The sequence below is a fragment of the Glycine max genome, chromosome 9 (genome assembly GCF_000004515.6).
Source record: "Glycine max cultivar Williams 82 chromosome 9, Glycine_max_v4.0, whole genome shotgun sequence".
In the NCBI taxonomy this organism is placed as follows: Eukaryota; Viridiplantae; Streptophyta; class Magnoliopsida; order Fabales; family Fabaceae; genus Glycine; species Glycine max.
The window spans coordinates 44,464,523-44,485,017 of record NC_038245.2 but is presented as its reverse complement, the minus strand read 5'-3'; the positions used below and the strand labels follow the sequence as shown (position 1 = coordinate 44,485,017).

Sequence of the window (20,495 nt, the reverse complement as noted above, 5' to 3'; positions counted from 1 at the left end):
AAAGTTATTTTACTAAATAAAATACTAATTATTATATGATGCACGTGCGTAAATGTGAGAGTTAAATTATTAGATTTTATATTTTAGTTTTTATGGAGAAACAACGATCTTAAATGAATTAATATCTACTCTTATTAAACTATTTAAAAAAATCTACACTTGTAAAATACAAAAATAAAAATGTCACTCCTAGTAGTAGTCATAAAAAATAGGTTTTAATGTCATTCCTAATATGCCTTAATTAATTACTATAATTTACTTACCTTGTTTTGTCTTCTACTTTACCTTGGTAGAGCAGAGTCCTCCCTCATTTGAAAATTGAAATTTCAATAATGTCACGCTTAGCTGTCCACACTCCACAGTGAGACGCACAAATTAATCCCACTACACCCTACCCCATGTAAGTGGCCTAGCACAACTGGACAATGACCATAACCCCAATACAAACAAATGTGCACGCTTCTCCCACCGAGGGCCATATCCGTCATCTCCAAAAAACAAAAAATCACGTGGGACCCACCTCCTTTTTTGATCAACAACACATAATAAATAATTAACTCTAATTAAAAATAACATTAAAGTGATGTGGTAGAGACTAGTAGATGTAGAAAGAAAGAGAAGGAGGAAGACGCCACCACCTCCATTTAAAAATAGGGAAAGTGTCACGGCGCCAACACGCATTTAACCCACACGGCCCAATGGAATCTCGCCACGTGGCAAGTGCTCCTCGCGGTCACTTACGTGTGATCTCACACTTGCGCTAATTAGAATAGAATCTCTCTTTTTCAAAATTCTCTCTCATCACCTTTCCTCACTCGTACGTCGTCGTTTCCCCGATCCCGGCGAATCGAACTCCAACGGTTCTAGAAATCGGCGAAGACCAACTGCGACTAGCGCCAATGCGGAGTTCGAATTCCGAATCCTAAGACGGAAACTGGAATCGCTGGTTCCGCGATCCTCCGTCTCCGGCGCCGGTGATGACTCCGCAGGTCGCGTTGTAGCTCGCGACTGATCTCGCCGAAGCAGAGGTTCGCCGTCTCCAGCTTCCGGCCGGAATTGCGTCCCTGAATTGTTCCGTTTTTTTATTTGTTGTTTTCGAGAGTTGAAATTCGTGGTGCGGCGAAACGATGTCGTCGAAGGTGGTGTACGAAGGGTGGATGGTGCGGTACGGCCGGCGGAAGATCGGACGATCGTTCATCCACATGAGGTACTTCGTGTTGGAGTCGCGGCTGCTCGCGTATTACAAGAGGAAACCGCAGGATAATCAGGTGGTTCTATCGTTTTTGTCGAATTTCGCTTCTACGTTTCAGTTTTTGGGGGAATTCAGTTATTATTCTTATTCTTATTCTTTTTTTCCTTCAATTTTTATTGTTTGTTGAATTTCCACTCTCCCGAATAACCTTTTGGGGCATACTATTCGGTGGAAAAGGATGGGGAATTTGCGAGATTGCTTTTTCGACTTCTTAACTTTTTTTATGCTTTCTGAACTTTTTTTTTTGCTCTGTATCTATTACTTTGTGGAAGGAGGGGCGGGTGTTGGAGAGTAGATGCTGCTTGAAAACTTGACGACATTAACTTTTTTTATTTTTTATTTTTAATGCTTTTCTAAGGTACCAATTAAAACACTGCTAATTGATGGCAACTGTAGAGTGGAGGATAGAGGCTTGAAGGCTCATCATGGACATGTGAGTTCTGCAATTAAATACACATATTTGTTTTGTTGGTAGTTATGCTCGTTGTGTGAGCCTTCTAGTCTTTAAATGATCAGTGGCATGAACTATACTTGTATGCTGGGTATGCACTTGTGTCAATTTTAATCCAATTAGAGTATCTACAATGTATAGTTGATTAGATGGGTTGCTTATCTTAATTTTATGGGCCTTACAATTCCACACAGATTTAAGCACTTTACACGAAAATTTTCTCCAATGCTGAAGTTGTTAAAATGAGTGCTTAAATTAATTTTACGGATCCTATAATGCTTGAAAAATGTTTTTTATGGTATAAATTTGTTGAGCAACGGTTGCTTATATAAGCAATGCTATGTCATTTGCTCCAATGGATTTTTTTTTTAAGCAATGTCGCATAAAGTTAAGCAACTCATATAAACACCCCCATTGGAGATGGTCTTAGGAAATAGGATGTGTGGAATGGAGGCAGTAAATGGGTGGACTGAGGGGATGCTGTGGAATGGTTTATGATGTGTGATGTATGCAAAGATGGATCATCAATAATACCAACGACATTTAGTAAAACAGAGAAAAAACAAACATCATCATTTTTTGGAGAGTAATGCTACTATACTAGACATACATGAAAATTCATACCCCTTTGAGTACCATCAGATTCACTTATGGAGCTGGGTAGGGTCCTGTGTTGTCCAAGACAGATTATTATTATTATTTTTTTCTTTTTAGATTATGGAAGAAATCTAGAAATAATTCTAAAGCAGTGTTAACAATGGTGGAAGGCCAAAATTCTGCCACATAAACACACCATTGTGCCTTATGGTGCCGGTATTGTGGGCCCCCTTCACAAATTGCCCATGGCGGTTGGCAAAAAATCTTCCACGCCATTCTGCCGTGGCTGCTATTTAACAACACTGTTCTAAAGTAGGAGGACAAATTATCATTCTTCAATGTGACAGCAGAAGGAAAAAATAATTATAAAGTAGGAGAACAAGATACAATAACTTTGCAATCCCTCCTCATGTCTACTGGAGAAATCTCCCGATCAAATGTATATGCTGAACACCAAGGGGGTGGGGGTGGGGGAGGGGAAAACTGTTCTATACTTCTAGCCGTTTCTGTCAAACTCGTGAGTTAACTCATGAACTTGTCCAAGCTTATGTGTAAACTTATATTTTTTGTACTAATCCTGTTAGTACAATCATTTAGATTAAAATCAAACCTTACAAGCTGAGCCACTCACTAGAATGAGAGTTTTGCGTGCTCACCTGGTGCGGGGTCCAGTAACCGGATTATCCTTTTAGTCACAGTGTAAACTAGTCAGATTATTTTTTCATATGAATAATTTCAAAGTAGGGAAAGATATTTCAAGAATTTTGGTATCATGTTTTTTCTCCTTCATGTAAAGTTGAATAAAACAATTTGGCCGCAGATGTGATTTTGAAAGTGGCATTATATGCTGGGTTTTGGTAGTTTTATTTATTGTTAAAATATAACTTTCTTTAAACTATTTTAAAATTTTCCATATGGATAATGGTTTTGTTCTTTCTATATGCCCACAATTTTTTTTTGTGCAGATGGTTTATGTTTTGTTGTTTTACAACAAGAAAGAAAAGAACCATCGAATTATGGTGAGTGGATTTTCCTCACATTCATATATCCAGCATATATTTATACCTTGCAGTTGCCTCATGTATGGATTGAAATATTAAATTCCTATGAATATAGTATACTTTTTGATTCTCGCGGATTACTGCATTTATTCAACTAATCCATAAACCGTGAAAATCTCTTTTTTTCCTATCTCTATTTAGATAAGCTGAAACTAAAGCTTTAATTTTCTGTTGTGTAATAGTTCTAGTAAGTCTTGAATGAGCCGCACAAAAGCTTTATGTAAATAAACGAATTCTATCCTTAATTACTATTATACATTTTGTTATATTTTATTTTATTTTATAATTTTTCTTTTGCTGAGTAAATATTATGTTACTCTGGTTCTTACCGCAGATGGCAGCATTTAACATCCAAGAGGCTCTAATTTGGAAGGAAAAAATTGAGTATGTCATTGATCAGGTCTGTTTCATTGAATTGCACAATCCTATTATGTTCTTTAAATATGGATTAATATCCATATTCCTAAATTTTTTGTTAGACTTTATCTCTCCTGACTCTCCCTGATTTATATTGGCTTGAAACATGAAAAGCATTTACTTGATACATGGATAAAAGGATATATTGCAATCTTACTTTGTAAGCTCATCTTAGTAGGACATGCTTTCCTGTTGTGTGAGTTGATGCTATTGAACTTCGATGCATGCAGCATCAGGGAGCACAACCATCAAATGGCAACAAATATATTTCTTTTGAGTACAAATCTGGGATGGACAATGGGAAAACAGCTTCTTCCTCAGACCGTGAAAGCCAGTAAGTATATTTGTACTTTGCTTTTTTCCACTTACTGCTTGTGGAAGAAGGCAACGTGTAAAGTTTACCTGCTTTTTCTTTGCCGTTGTTTCATATGTTGTTAAATTATGCCTGTCTTCCTTTAGATTGTTTTCTCTCATTCCAATGTCCATTCTCAGGAGATGCAACTGAAATAATTGATTGGGTTATACTGGAACATGATTTAGTTGTTTAGGCCATTTTTATTGCACTGCTGAGCAAATAGCTCCATTGTAGATAATTGTTGGATACCAATGTTATTGTGTGTATCCTCCTATATATTCATAACATCCAATGTATTTTTTGCATCACCAGGTTCAGTGCTCAGGAGGATGAAGATGAACCTCATCCAAATTTGTTAAGGAGGACCACAATTGGAAATGGTCTACTTTGTATCCCTACATCTTGTGGGCTTGCAATTACTCTGCTACAGTCTATATTTAAACCTTTCCTTTCTTGTGATGCAGGTCCTCCGGAATCAGTTTTTGACTGGACACGGGAAATAGACTCAGATTTGTCAAATCAGAATATCAATAACCAAGCATTCTCAAGAAAGCATTGGCGTCTTTTACAATGTCAAGATGGTTTGCTACATTAATTTACATGATAGAGCACATTCATATCTTGATTGCATAAAAGAAGTTATTCTATTGATATATTCTTGATTTCTAGTGTTTAAATGATTGGATATGTAGTAATTGTATAAGCTTAGATGATTTTATTTCTGAAATTTGCAGGACTTCGTATTTTTGAAGAACTTGGTGAAGTTGATTACCTTGTGCGTTATTTCCTGTCTCTCTTTATTTGCACGGTGAACTACATTTCATAGGATAGTTTGGGAAACACAATTATCTTCAATTTGCTTCTTTATGTAGCCAAGAAGCTTTAGTAAAGCTATGAAGGCAGTAGGTGTCGTGGAGGCAACTTGTGAAGAGATTTTTGAACTTGTGATGAGCATGGATGGGACACGGTTTGAGTAGGTTTTCCGCAGAATTACCACTATTTTTATGTTTCTGCATATTTGTGGCTGTCATGTATGATGTATGCCAGGTTGTTATTCTTTGTTGTTTCTGGAGAAATACTGTAGTGATGTATGGGAGAGCAATTACACTTTAAGAGATTGTGATGTCAGCTGATACTACTTTAGTTAGAGTTACTTTGAATAAACTTCTCAACAAACACATATAGGAGCTTATAAATTTCAAAACACATATAGGAGAGGAAAATAAAATGAATCAAGGAGTAAATAGATCAAATTTCTCTCGTATGTTAAAATTAACTTTTTTTTTTTGATCCGCAAAAATAATAATATATATTAATTTGAAATCTGTACAAGTTGTATTGATATATTTACAATCACCAATCTAATCTCTCATGTGGAGGTTTGGTTCCCTAATACAAAACTAATCATCATGGATTAAAGAACCAAAACTCTAAGTGTATAGTTTACGTTGGTGATCCCTGCCTGTGGAACTATTTTCCACTAATTACAGAACCCTACTCTGATATGGCGACCATTGATGAAAAGGATTGTCGAATCCTTTCTCAAGGTTCCTCAGCCAACTCCAGCAAAAGAAAATGGCGCCATCCTGTATCTTATTGGCATTGAAGCTGTCGTTTGAAAAGATCATTTGATTTCTATGGTTCCATACACACCAAGTTAGTGCCACCCACCAAATTAACCATCTCTGTGATTTGATAGCAAGATAGGTACTACAGAATGAGTGCTGCAAGAAGTTCTGTCCTGGGTGTTGCGCAAATGGTCCCGCCATGTTAATCCAGGACAAAGATTCCCACCAGATCTGCCTAAGTTTGTGATAGCTGAAAAAGTTAAAATTAACTTGAACACCTCAAATTTTTAAGAGGCTCCCTCATTTAACTTCTAGACAAGCACCTATAAACTTAACAAGGCTTGACACTATTGTCTTAGAGAAGTCTCAGTAGGTTTTACAATTGGAAATCGCCCATAAGCTAGAAAATAGAAATTAGTCCAAGCTGGGCCATATTCTAGCATGTCCTGGACAGTGTAGTCAAAGGAACCAAAACATATGTCCAAGGTACTAAGGCAAGGTTCCAGCAAGGGTGATCTATTCTTGGCACCTTAGGAATGCCTTTCTTGATAAGGTCAGGAATGGCCCTACCCTAGCATCCTATAAAAACAGTAAAGAACTCTGAAAGGACAACCATCTAATTTAATAACTTAGATGCTAAAGAGGGTAAAGTGGTCAGAATGTTGAGAAAAATACTAGGGGATACTGGTCAAGGAGAGAAATGAGGCATTGCTATGCTATAAATGATGATGAATGGGGCATTGTTGGTGCTGAAAGCTACTTACATATTTTTGAGCTATTTCTATGACTAGCAATGAGGGTGAGTCCTGAAACAACGGTAAAGTTGTGCTTTGGTGACTGGTTGGTCATGGGCTTGAATCTGGAAATAACCTCTTTGCATATGCAAGGGAAAGACTACATACAATGATTCTCCCCCATACTTTCGCAAAGCGAGGAGCCTTCTGACACCAGGGTATGCTAGTTTTCTATGACTAGCAATGATTTTTTCAGGTGGATGCTGGAGTAGTGGGAGATGAGAATGTTGAGGTGGATAAATTGAATATTAAGATAAGAATATTAGATTATGAATGGAAGTATTTGGGAATGTTGGAGTAATACTTATTGAGATGATGATAGAAACTTGCCTAAGATGGGTTTGGTCATGTGAGGAAAAGAGCTGAGAACGAACAGAGGCTGTGGTGTGAAAGGTGGACCAAATGGAAGAGGATTACATTAAAAAGGGTGGAGGAAGACCAAAGAAAAAAATAGGTGAAAAATTATTGAAAAATACATTAATTTAAATGAGTTAATTGAAAGTTTGGATTCTTAATAGCTCAATATTGTTATATGATCCATATAGCTGACTTGACCTAGTGGGTTAACACTTAGTTGTTATTGTAGATGGTAAACTGATGAGGCTTATTAAGACCATTATGATTGATGAGGTGCAAAATTGTTTGGACTGTGAGGTGCAAAATTGTTTAGTTTTGACTGCAAGGCCAGAGGAGTAATTAGTTTGGAACCTCTATTATATTCTTCATAATTGTGATAAATATGAGTGGATTACCGTTGATGCACTGAGATGTTTGACATAACTGAGTCTGAGTATGATAACATAAACTATAGGGCTATAGAAAAGATTTGGAAAATTTAGCAAGATTCTGGACATCATCCTGTTTGTTTCAGAAATTGTTCTAGTTATCACTTGAGTTAAATTAAAAAATATTCACTGTAAACACAGAAGTTAAACTTAATGAAAACTTACCAGATGGCAGTAAAACTGCTCCTGCAGACCTACAACAGGTCAAGGATGCTTTAATCTGTAGTGATAAGGGAAATACAGAAAACAAGTTTTTTTCTTCTTTCTTATTTGATGTTCCATAATCTGCAAATATTTATTCGGTGGATAAATTTGTTTGCTTCTTATTATTTGCATGTCTGCAGATGGGATTGCAGTTTCCTACATGGTAGTTTAGTTGAGGAGGTGGATGGGCATACAGCAGTTCTTTATCACCGACTTCAGCTAGACTGGTTCCCAATGTAAAGATAATCTATCTTCTCTATCATTTATAATAGTTTGTAGTTTATATTAGAGTTAAGTAGTTAACCTATCTATTTTTTTTTGCATAAATGAATGGATATGTCTTTTCTTGGAGAACCAAATTTATTTGTATCTTGTGTCATAAGTTTTCTGGATAAATTTTTTATTTCTTGACATGTAAGTCTATATTTAGGTCTCCCACTTAAATCTGGGTTGTTTTTTTTGTATATGTGAAAGTATAATATGGGACTGGCTAAATGATTAAGAAATGGTTGCACATCCCCAAAGTAAAGTGGTTAACTGTGTTGACCCAAACTGCTATGCATTTATCATTGCAGGTTTGTGTGGCCTCGTGATCTTTGTTATGTGCGATACTGGCGCCGAAATGATGATGGAAGTTATGGTAGGAATTTTCCTTTTTTGTTCAAAGGTTTTGGTATATTTTCATAGGACTTGCTGACAATGACACTTGTTAAGGAAACAAAAGCAGAGAGTATTAAATAAAGAAGTTATTATTTATTATATCGGAAACTCAAACATCAAACATGTAATGCATTTCTTTAAGTGATCATAAGCATTTTATGGATGGCATTGAATGCTTCTTAATTAATGCGCTTAATGCACTCGTTATCAAGATCCTACCTTGTGTCTATTACTTTGGAAGTTTGCATTGATGTTTCTTCTTCTTGCAGTTGTTTTATTTCGCTCTAGGGAACATGAAAACTGTGGTCCACAGCCAGGGTGTGTTCGGGCACATATTGAAAGTAAGATTAAATTCTTTATATATCTGATTCCGTCTTTCAAAGTTCATGAGAGTAGGATTAATCTACATTTCAATGGGTCTTGATGTCATCAATTTATTATGGAAGAGGTTCTGCATATGTCCTCTTTGGTGTTTTGCTAACAGTTTATTTTAAGAGCCTTGCCTCTTCTAATTTGAGTATTTTTTTTCCTTTATTAAACATTGTATTACTTTTAAAAATTACAGGACCTAATTGAACTTTAATAATAAGAGAACCAAATTGAACCTAAAAAATAAATTAGATGATCTAAATAGCAATTAAACCTAAAAAAGAAGAGGATGTTGCACGCATATGAACAGATCCAGTTTAAAATCCTAAAACAGCTAATTAGTTGGAAAATTTCCTGGAAATGCTACAGCTAGGAGGCTTGTTGTTTAGCATATTGGGGTTGTTGATTGCAAAAGATTGAAGTTTCCCTCTTTTAATCAATTGAAACATGTGAAATGTTTCCTTGATCCAAGAGATAAAAATGGAACCTTGCTGTGTGTTTTCTGTCGCTTAAAATGAAGATTGAACTTTATGATAAACTGATTTTATGCCATTTTTTATCATTATCATTAGTATGTCATTTTTAATAAAGAATTAATTTTGTTTCTACTGATTGATGCATCTCATGTATAGTTTTCTTTGTTTCTGTTATTTTTATTGAAATTTATTAGGTCTAAGAACTGCTTTCTACAGGTGGAGGATTTAATATTTCCCCCTTAAAACCTCGAAATGGGAGGCCCAGGACCCAAGTCCAGCATCTTATGCAGATTGATCTGAAGGGATGGGGTGTGGGTTACTTGTCATCTTTTCAGCAGTATTGTGTCCGCCAAATGTTAAATAGTGTAGCTGGTAAGTTCATTTTCTTTTTTACTTTTACACAACAATTTTCTTATAGAATGGTACCTCTTCCTTATGTCATCAATTCATCATGGTTCCTTTTATGTACCTTTCTCTTTCTATCAATTTCACAATTAAAAGGTTTAGGAGTGGAGGTTGCCTCATTTTGGAATTTCTCTTTTCTTTTGTGGGAGAGGCTGATGTGCAATGAGTTTCAAAATGCTTGTATTTTTTCCTTCTATTTCTACAGGTTTACGTGAATGGTTTGCCCAATCAGATGAAAGACATGCTCATCCAAGAATTCCTGTCATGGTTAATATGTCCTCAACAGCTGTTTCTTCAAAGAAGAATCAGAAGCCAAATGATTTTTCTGTCAATCCTACTTCTCTTGATCAAATGAATGCTGCAAGCAGAAGTTCTGCCTTGATAGATGAATATTCTGATGATGAAGAAGATTTTCAAATAGCGGAACCTGAACAAGAGGTTGTATTTGTATTCCCTCATCTTTACTTTTGAGGTTTGCTTCATAAGTTCTAAGTGTTAATATTTTAATACTTTTCAGGCATACCAAATTGGTCTTGAGAATGATGTGAGAAAAACAGGTATTGTTTGCTACACCTTATTTAATTTAATAATGTTATAATTACAAACATGTGCATGAAGCACCTGCATACAAAGATGCATGCACATTAGAAGCTCAATTAAATCTTCTCATAATGTTTTCCTAAACTGAAGCCTTGGAAGAAGAACCGGCACATGAAATTGACTTTTCTTCCTTTTCGGGCAATTTGCGCCGAGATGACCGTGATAATGCTCGGGACTGCTGGAAAATTTCTGATGGAAACAACTTCAGAGTCAGAAGCAAGCATTATTGCTATGACAAGACAAAGGTCTTCTCTTGTTATTTCTTTATACACTTCCTGAATCAAAATTTATCATTGTCTGGGTGTACTCATATTCCTTTGTGGTTAACTTAGAAGGTTCCTGCTGGCAAACATATGCTGGACCTTGTTGCTGTTGATTGGTTTAAAGACTCAAAGAGAATGGACCATGTGGTTAGGCGTCATGGTTGTGCGGCGCAAGTGAGTAATTTAACTTAACCTTGTCTGTTTTTTGTTACTTGATGAAGATTATTGGTACGTGGTTTGAACTAGGTATTTTGTATTTTTTCAGAAAGTAGTGGTAAACTCAATTACAGACTACAGAGATCACAAGTCCATCACAAAACACACACAGCACAAAAGAAAACAAAAGATAGGCATTGTAATGATTGTAGAACTTCAGGGATCTGCAAATTTTCCTGTCCAAAGGCCCCAAAACTCACTCAGTTACTGAATCCCCTATCCCCTATCCCTCTGTCATCCCTCCCTTTTCTCTTTGCTTCTAATCTTTCCCCCTTCAGCCTTCCTTCCCACCCTCCTAGCCAGGTGCTCCAGGTTGTTAAGATCCAAATCCCTCTTCTGCCCCTTACTCAATTCCCTTTTGGTTAAGAGGAGTTGCTAACATTACTTTCTCCCAAAAGATCCACCTTATCCTCTAGGTGGTCTGGGAGGTCATTATGGTCATTATAAGTATCCTGTAGCAACTGAAAGTTTACCACTTACTAGGTTCCCTTTGTTTGAAGCACAATAATCAAGCGATAATTGAAGCATAATAATTTGATTATTTTCCATCATTCTATGTCCACTACACCTCAGTAATAGGGCTCTGTTGGTAGGTTTGTTACTATATCCTGGTGTCTGAAGTAAACAGTAAATTAGACTACCTAGGGTAGGCTTCTTGTCACTTGTATACATGGTTGTATTTTCTTGCATAGATATTCAATGAAGTTTATAGTTATGGGAAAATTAAATTTGCCTTCCTCAAGGTTTGTGCTTCCTGTTTACACCACATAGCCATCCTGTTTGGGGCATAAAAACACCAACCCCTGTTAATTCAAATGGGGCATGATGATACTTAACAATTTAATGCAATTCCATGTTAACTCTTAGTTAAAAATGTTATACAAAGATGGAGCAGAACCCCCCTCTCTTTTCTAAACTATTGTTGATACCATCTTTGTTTTTTGATACTGAACTTATTCATTAAAATCGAATGTTTAAACCCAAAATCCATCCTTCAATTTGAATTTGTTTTATACCCTACTGACCTGGGATTGAAATACAGTATGCTCCATGGCTTATCCTTGTCATACTTGTAAGGTTGCTGTCAGTGGTGATTGCAAAATGAAAGGAATGTATGCAACATGCTGCTAGTGTTGTAATTTTTGTTAAAATGCTCTCTGGGTTTAAAACACTCCACACCTGCACTATTTTTTAAACACCTTACTGCAGACCAAGACAGCCCCCAAACCTGCAAACCCACACACCTGCAATTGAAACACATAAGTTAAGGGATGATAATATCTTTGCTTAAATGGGATGGTTATCAGTTAAAATATACAATGAGGTGAATTTGATTTCCATTTTTATTATCTATTGAAGTTGTTGGGCGGGTTGTATGTTTTATTTAGGCTTTTGCTGACAATAGTCCTAATCTTGTGTCTATGTAGGTTGCTTCAGAAAAAGGATTTTTCTCCATTGTTATTAATCTTCAAGTGAGTTCCTTTCATGTGACTGAGTCAACTACTCAACTTTAAATTTCAAAGGTTTAGAATTAAAAGTAAATGAATGCATGCTGTTTGGTTGTAGGTACCTGCATCAACACACTATAGTATGGTATTTTATTTTGTGACAAAGGAGTTAGTTTCTGGATCCCTCTTGCATCGCTTTGTTGACGGTGATGATGAGTTTCGAAACAGCAGGTTTAAGCTCATACCATCAGTCCCAAAGGTATTTACTAAAGTTTGTCATCATTATGGTTAGGCAACTTTCACTGCCTTTGCTAGTCAATTTTATAATTTGTGGCTATCATTCTTATGTAGTTAAGCCTTAGTATGGGCATGTTATAACATTGTTATCATCCTTTGTTTACAGAGAGTGTGGTGGTTGTGTGCGCGCTTTGCCATTTGTTTCTTGTATTCGTTATCTTTTTTTTTTTTTTTTAAATATTCTCCATGTGATTAATTTTGAGGCGGATTCTTTTATGTCATCTGGTTCTTTCTAGTAACCTTTTCTTTCTGCTTTTTGTCAGATTTGGTGTTATAGTCTTGTAATTTGTCAGAGAAAGTAAACCATTTGTACTGTAAATAAAATTTTAGATGCTCTGTACCAAATGTTACAAGCAAGTTTGTCAATCATGTCATCTTATGTAAGGTTTTTAATTTTTTGGGTGTGCGTTATGTGTGTTTTTTTTTTTTTTTGGGGGGGGGGGGGGGTAGAAGCGGTGGGTGAATTCAACTGGGGAACTAATTATGTTTATTAGTTTGATAAGCGGTAGGCAAAATACAGTGACACTTCCCGTGGTTTCTTGAAGTTTTACACGCTTTCCCTGCCTTTTTAACCCCTATAGTAACCCCCTTATTTGTTTGAAATACATTGCATTGTGTACCCTTGTTACTTGAACACATTACAATGTGTACCATGTAAGGGGGGTTACTGTTGTGTGCATTAAAAGGGCTGTGATATCGTGTGAAATTTCAAGAAACCACACGGGATGTCACTGTAATTCCTAAATGATAAATACAGCATGTAATTTTGATTTAATTTTCATTTTCTTCTGTTTATCTTTCCTTAAAGGCTGGAGAAACAGCATGTTTCTCCTTGCACTCCTTATTGATTTTCCATCTTAAAACTGCAGGGCTCATGGATTGTACGCCAGAGTGTTGGTAGTACTCCTTGTTTACTGGGAAAGGCAGTTGATTGCAACTATATTCGTGGTCCCAAGTATTTAGAAGTAAATTTTCATTCAATATCTATGAATTTTTGTCTGTCTTGTGTAGGAAGTTTCCTAACTTGTCTGCCATGATTTTTTAATCAATTACTTTTTATTTGTAGATTGATGTTGATATTGGTTCTTCTACTGTTGCTAATGGAGTTTTGGGTCTGGTTATTGGTGTGATTACAACATTGGTGGTTGATATGGCTTTTCTTGTACAGGTGAGTTTGATATACTAGTAATTAACATTTTAAACAAGTCATGGGATTAAGTGACAGCAATTGGACTAGAGCTATTTTGTTGCATTCAGTGTGGAAACTTTCATGTTCATATTGCACAAGCATAATGGCTTTGATTTCACATTTGCTAGTCGTACTTGATTTTAGTTGAAATCACTTAGGAGGTTGTGGGTCTTCAATATTTCAGATTGTGGAGACCTACTAAATGACATGACAACAAATCTGTTACTGTTTTAATGAATTGTGTTAAATTTCATTACCTGTTTTCCTCCAACTGCTAGGAATTATAAATACTCTATGAAGTTGAGCTAGTTCTGCATAACAAAAACATTTTTCCAAAGTAACGATATCTTGCTCTGCTGTGTGGGTGTTGAAGATTCACTGTGTGCTGCTTTTATGCTTGCACTTTTGTATTTGGGAATGATATGTATATTCTGAAATTGAGTGCACTTGATTTAGCTAAAAAAAAAGTTTCACACATGGTCATACTGTTATGTAGACGAAGTCTTCTATTAATATTAAAATTTTGTTAATCTTTTAGCACAAAATGACCAGATGAATATCAAACTTTGTAGTAAAAGTGTGAATTTGGTTGTTACTTGAGTTGAGGGCAGTTTGCCGTTGTATTGTGTCCAAGAAGTGTGCATTAGTTTACCTAATATGTATGGGAGAGATGGATAGTGGATACTATAATGTGGTACGTACTTTGATGCCAAATTATGATCAAGATACACACACTAGCTTTACTTTCTCCATTACTATTGTTAATAATAGCTATCTATTTTTTGGTCTGAATTTGTTGCTTTAAGTATTCGTATCAAAACAGATGCTGTTTTTACTAAAAGTCCTCAATTTGGAATGGTTTCAAATTAAAATGTTGGAGATTTTTCTAGCACAACCTATAATTTGTTTTGAATTGGGAGCTTTGGAATATTGGGCATGTGTGTTTGAGAGGTAAAAATTGTACTTGGTTCTGAATAAATGCTTGACAAGTTAAACTAATTTTCACAATGGATTGATATCTTTTAGTGTGTATTGGGCATGCTTGGCTGTTCATTGATATCTTTTAGTGTGTATTGTGAAATTGTGACAAAATTATTATTGACAGGCAAATACACCTGATGAATTGCCGGAGAGGCTTATTGGAGCTGTTCGTATTTCTCATTTAGAGCTCAAATCTGCCATCATCCCAAAACTGGAATCAGATCCATCATGACTGACGAGTTGTTTCAGTTCTTCTATACAGAATCATTTGTTTGAAATATGCAGGTGTACCATTTTTTTTCCCACTGGGATGTAGGTTCATTGTTTTATAATTGGGTTCTTCTATGAAATCTTATAAGGAAATTCTTCTTTCCTTCAGCAAGATATTGTAGTAATGTAGTTTCTTTCTCATTCCTAAGGTTTTATACGTGAATATGTTGTACACTTACTATGTTTACTAATGAGGGCAGAATGGATGGTGTCATTCTTAACATTCTATACGTATGATTTTATGTTATTTTATATAGATTAAGAGTGAAATTGCTTTTTAGTTAATGTGTGATAACACGGAGGAAAATAAAATAAAAAAACAAAAATACAGACGAGGAAACAGAATGCCCATAGCATCAGCTTGCAAGGTAAAGCTAGTTCCTGGGGGGGACTTGCATGAACATGGAGGAAATCACAGTGCGCAGCTCCATCATACATTGCCAAAAAAAAAAAACAGGACAAGAATTTTCTTCACGAAAGAGTATGGTGCATATGAACTTCCCAATTCTGCCTTAGAAGATGACGAACAGAAAGAATGAGGGGAGGCAACACGAGTGGGGGCTGATCATGATTACTAGGTGGAGAACATGCATGGAGTCTGTAGCAATGAATCTTCAGATATGCCAACTCCAACTGTAGTTGCAAATCATGGAAAAGACCATTAAAGGCAGCTCTATCATTATTATAGCTTCCATCCACATTGAGGGAAATTTTGTTTTCAACGCCAGTTGCGTTGGTTCGTAAACATATCCTACATCTCTTGCTCTCTCAGTGTGCAAAGAGGCCAGTCTTGGGTAAGAATTATTGTTCCTGTGCATGATGAGGAAATAGAAAGGATAAAAATATTAGAGAAATAATGTGGAAAATGTTTTATTTAGATGGATAAAAGTACAAAGGGAATAAGAGAAATTTCAGTGTCTGATTGAAAGAGTGAAAATAAATAATACAAAATATTTTTATGATAATTAAAGAATGTAACTATTTATTCTATTATAATTTTTCTTATTGTAAAATTATTTTTTTAAACTTTGTTATAAAAAATTATTTAATTTTCAAGAAACTAATATAAAAAATAAAGAGATTATTTTCTTTTCATGTCAATTTGGGTGGGGAAGTATTTTTTGGTAGTCTTGTAGAAATATTTTTTCTATTTCTAATTTCTTTTTCAATCAAATGGAATTTGACATTATTTCTTTTCACTTTAATTTCTACTTAAACAAACAAGTGGTACACGATGATTGGATGGAGAATAAATGGTGTCATTTGTATTTTATTGACTACTCATCAATTCAATTAATTCAGCGATTGTGACTGTGATATAAAGTTCTGCAGAATAGTCCACACACACAAATGACGAAAGATGAATTCCTAAACTGTACAATTAACAACTTGCTACTCATCGACACCACTTCTGTGCTAGAAGCCTAGAAAACGCCATTTCTGAGGCCCCAACTTCAGTACTTCGTTAATCAAATGGCAAGTGTAGGGTTCTTTCTAAATCTCTGCAAAAGAGCTGGAGACCAATCCCTGTGGTTCATCACACAATAAAGTAACTAAGTTATGGCACGTAGGAAACTATAATTGCTTACCATTAGTATTTCCTGATATATCAAGCAGATGGAAGAATCTCAAGGGAAACTTCCTTGAAGGATGGCTTACTATTCTGCTCATGTAGACAAACATATTTCCCAGTCCCCACTCTTCTAAGGACATTCCAGGCTCCTGGATAGCACCTGAGGAAAATGTAATAAACACAACACATACGTGGTGCATGCACCCAAAGAGAAACAAATAAGCTTCATAAGCACTTGTGCAGTTACTAAACCAAAGTCTAGCTACTGACAGAAATTCCATTTCATTTCTAAGCAAGATATTGAATATTTCTCAGATTACCACAATACTAAGCATGACCTTCCGACATAATAAGACCAACTAGAGTTAACTTAGCTAGCAGACCTAAAAAGTGTTCCTCCATTGCGGCCCTTGAAATTATGAATGTAATACACAGTTTTCATCATAGGTAGGAAGGTCTTCGTAAGTGCAGCAAGCTTTGGGTAGAAGAATGGTGGATAATCTTGATCCAATCAAGGATAACTATTTTCTGAAAAAGGCAAGAAAGCGACTGAGACTTTATGATGTTACAGAAGTTGTTTTCTTAAAATCACATCTTTGACCCTATTTTCCTTGGTAACTCATTTTCTAATTACTACGTAACAAATATTTTGAAACAAAATAACTCTTAATATATGCTGGATAGGAGCAGGTAGATCCATATTAAAAAAGCTGCACAATTTGGCAAAGGATACATCCAGATCTTATGCGATCGAGTTCTCCGTTGAAAATAATCAGTTTTCATTCAGTGTTCAAGACAGCCTCTTTATAAAGTTCTTCCACAACAAGTATTTCTGAAATACAAGGGAACACTAATCAGGAAACTTTCATTGTTTAAATCAACAAGAACAATTAACAAAGGATATTTGGATTTACCATTGACATTAAAATATGGGTAGCCAACCAAAAAAAGTTCATCTCCTGTCTTCACCCTGTCTGACATTTTTACTTTCTCAACAAAGCCAAAATCTTCAAAAAACGAAGACTTTGTCAGATAGTCCAACTTAAAAGAACATCTGCTAAAGACTGATTGTCTGGCAAAGTCAACTTCACTAGCCTCTGGAAAAAACTGATCAAAAGGTTATGCATAAATTTCAACTGGAAGTGATGAAGCTGAATTATGACAATAAATTTCTTTGCATGGTCATCTTTAGAGAACAGGACAAACGTTTGTAGATAACACATATGAAGAAGGGGGAGACAGGATACATAAGCTAGAAAGTTAGAGCTAATTGGAACAATCAAACTATGGAATTAAATCTTGGCATCTGGGTGTACCGATCATAATTGATGTTTATATGCTGAGTTGGAATTATACAGCAAGAGACTTGTAACTAACTGAAAACATAGTTAGATTGTATGCTAAGAAAAAGAAAACTAAAAAATCAACAACTTCCAAGTTAATTGAAAGAAATGCAAGGAGCACAAAACCCTTTTTTACATGTAGAGAAAGGCTTTTCATCTAGAAACACATTCCAGGGGCACAAAGAAGAACGATTCTTTAAATCAAGAAGATTACTATTCTTGTTCGTGTGGCTTTCTCTGGACTAATGAAGCGGTCACAAATTTCATGAATCAATTGCATGCTCTCAGTCATTTCAATTCCACCTTCCCCATCACCTGTGATGTAATGAGTGAGATGAATCAATTTGCATTTAGATTGAAACAACGATAAAACAGGACTCAAACCAAAAAAAGGAAACTGAATTATGTAGAACCTGGCACAGACCTGAGTCCAGCAGTGGGAAACTCAATCTCCTGTATAAGATGGTTTCATTACAGGCTCCCCACTTTAGTGTGTGTAACTTTAGTTCTGGATTCCTAATTCCTAATAAAATTGCTATCATATACTACTCACCATTAGCTGTCTGTTATCCTTTATAGCCAAATCTGCAGCTACTCTTGCCTGTTGGTTGATTCAATAACAAAGACACCAATCTTAGTGTTCAATTAGCATGTGTCTGAGTGTACATGACACACAACTATAAGTCCCACCATCTTTTTCTTATATTGTTTTGGGTGGTTTAAATACCTTTTCCATTCTTGTAAAATATACTACTTTTCACTTTTAATCTTTGTAATTTTCTTTTGTTTATAGTCCCGATAATGTCGAAACTTTCAATTTTTATTCTTCTGTTACAAAAAAAATGCTTACATGACTCCATCAAAGTGTTGCCACATAGCAATGCCACGTTACAAATTGCTTACATAGCAACATTAGATGGAACCACATCCTTTGTAAAGGAGACTGATGAAATATTTGAATATTACCTAGATCATAACTACAAAAATAGCATATTTGTAGGTTCGAAAAAGGTATTGAAACCTTTTTATTCAGTAAAATTTACTTGCTCTGTTGATCAACAAAGGATTGACATATAACAAATTAACAAGACCACCACTACAAAGTTGAATGTTGCAATGAACAAAAGATTGGTGCAAAGGGAGGACAATGAAACACTTACGTGTTCCAGAAGCTCAGAGTAATCAGCAGGGAAAGGTACATCAGTCCCAACAGAGGCATCATTACCATCTTTCGATACAGAACATGTTGCCGTTTTTCGGATTCTGGGTGCCATTGAATAAGCAGTAGCTCCTCTAATTCTGATAAACCCATCATTTTTCAGCGAAAAAGTTTCCAACTTGGCACCCTACAGATTAGAAAAGCAACCGGGCACAAACAGTGGTAGGGAATTTCGGAGCAAAATTTTAAGAAAATTAAGCCTTTTTTTTTTTCCTGCTGTTTATGTAATTTTTCTGGCAATTGGGTAAGAGTGTTCAAGAATATCTTGCCGTTGAAGTTGGTAGAGAAGGGCATGCAATTGGAGAATTAGAGAGAATCATGGTACTGGATAAAAGCATTTTCAACATGTATCTCTCATGCAAAGAGAGATTGCCAACAAGTACAATAGTCATAACATAATTTATTCATGCTCCGTCAAATTTTTACATGCTAGTTTAAATTTGGACCAAAATATCTTAGTCCTGAATAATTTGAGAATTTTATTTTTATATACCCATATAATTATTTTAGTTATTTTACTTTTTGAAATTTTTTAATTTTTAGTTCTTATCGATAATATATTCCGTTAAAAAATGATGTCACAGTTGAAATATTATCTTAATATATTAATTGTTATCCTCGTAGACATGTTTTAGGAACTAAAATTATTAAAATATTTTTAATAAGACTAGAAATAAAATATTTAAACTATAAAAAATAAAAATATATTTAAATTAAATCATAAAAAGAAAAATTAAAAACCCTCTCATTTATTATCATTATTACAAACTCTCTCATTTATCTTGTCAGTTGCCACCACACTGAACAAGTCAACCTAAAATCTAAACTTAAGCTAAATCGTAAACATTAACTTTATCATCATATCACATTAATTTGCCAATAATTGGACCATCTTTTAATCATAAGAAGTCTCACCTCCTGTAAAATTTTTGCTACCAATAGAATTAGGCCACTTTGGTGACTAACAAATTTAACATACATTTAATTCCAACAAAATATTATTGAAATAATCATTAATTTAGAATTAAATAACCTTTAATGCTCGTATATAAATTCTCTGATTACAACGAACAAAATTTAAACTATACACAAGTAAATCTAAAATTTTGTGTTTTTTGAAGCACTACTACAAATAAAGCTTTTTAAGTCGGTTCTGCAGGCCATTTTACGACGGTTTTAAACCGTCATAGCACGCAGTGTCGTAAAATGTGCTCACCTCTACAACGACGGTTTTCAAACCGTCTTTAAAGATTGGGGTTGTTAAGACGGTTTTAAGAATAACCGTCTTAAAATTTATTGTTAATTCAAGGCGGTTATCATCTACTAACTGTTATAATAGACCAATCTTTCTACGACGGTTATTACAAAAACCGTCTTAGAAAGTGAGACTTACTAAGACGGTTATTGCAAAAACCGTCTTAGAAAGTGAGCCATACTAAGACGGTTTTCTCCTGTAACCATCTTAGTATGTCCTTTTTTTTGAAGGTTTTTTAAGACGGTTATTGTAAAACCGTCTTAGAAAGTGAGCCATACTAAGACGGTTTTCTCCTGTAACCATCTTAGTATGTCCTTTTTTTTGAAGGTTTTTTAAGACGGTTTTCGTAAAAACCGCCTTAGAAAGTGAGACATACTAAGACGATTTTTCAACAACCGTCTTAGTATGTCATTTGTTTGTGAGACTTTCTAAGGCGATTGTTACTAA

General features: G+C 35.2%; 1 protein-coding gene and 1 pseudogene across 4 annotated transcripts; one reads left to right on the top strand and one right to left on the bottom strand.

Moving 5' to 3' along the window:
* The first annotated feature begins 114 nt into the window (after window positions 1–114).
* On the top strand, window positions 115–14,881 carry LOC100808706 (protein ENHANCED DISEASE RESISTANCE 2). Of its 4 annotated transcripts, none has more exons than XM_006587563.3 (22): window positions 115–1,268; window positions 1,611–1,685; window positions 3,266–3,319; window positions 3,696–3,761; window positions 4,009–4,112; window positions 4,446–4,513; window positions 4,598–4,714; window positions 4,868–4,908; window positions 5,006–5,106; window positions 7,625–7,720; window positions 8,060–8,124; window positions 8,414–8,485; window positions 9,206–9,361; window positions 9,600–9,832; window positions 9,912–9,951; window positions 10,085–10,239; window positions 10,330–10,431; window positions 11,901–11,945; window positions 12,040–12,180; window positions 13,088–13,183; window positions 13,285–13,386; window positions 14,513–14,881. In XM_006587563.3, exons 1-22 carry the CDS (start codon window positions 1,128–1,130, stop codon window positions 14,618–14,620), a joined length of 2,178 nt encoding a protein of 725 aa, XP_006587626.1. In that variant the 5' UTR covers window positions 115–1,127; the 3' UTR covers window positions 14,621–14,881. The 4 variants fall into 4 exon arrangements, with proteins under 4 accessions (XP_006587626.1, XP_006587625.1, XP_006587627.1 ...); XM_006587562.4 differs by having other exon boundaries at window positions 10,327–10,431; XM_006587564.4 differs by lacking the exon at window positions 3,266–3,319 and having other exon boundaries at window positions 10,327–10,431.
* An 879-nt stretch (window positions 14,882–15,760) lies between these two features.
* LOC100776996 (protein LOW PSII ACCUMULATION 3, chloroplastic-like) lies at window positions 15,761–19,113 on the bottom strand (annotated as a pseudogene).
* Window positions 19,114–20,495: the final 1,382 nt, after the last annotated feature.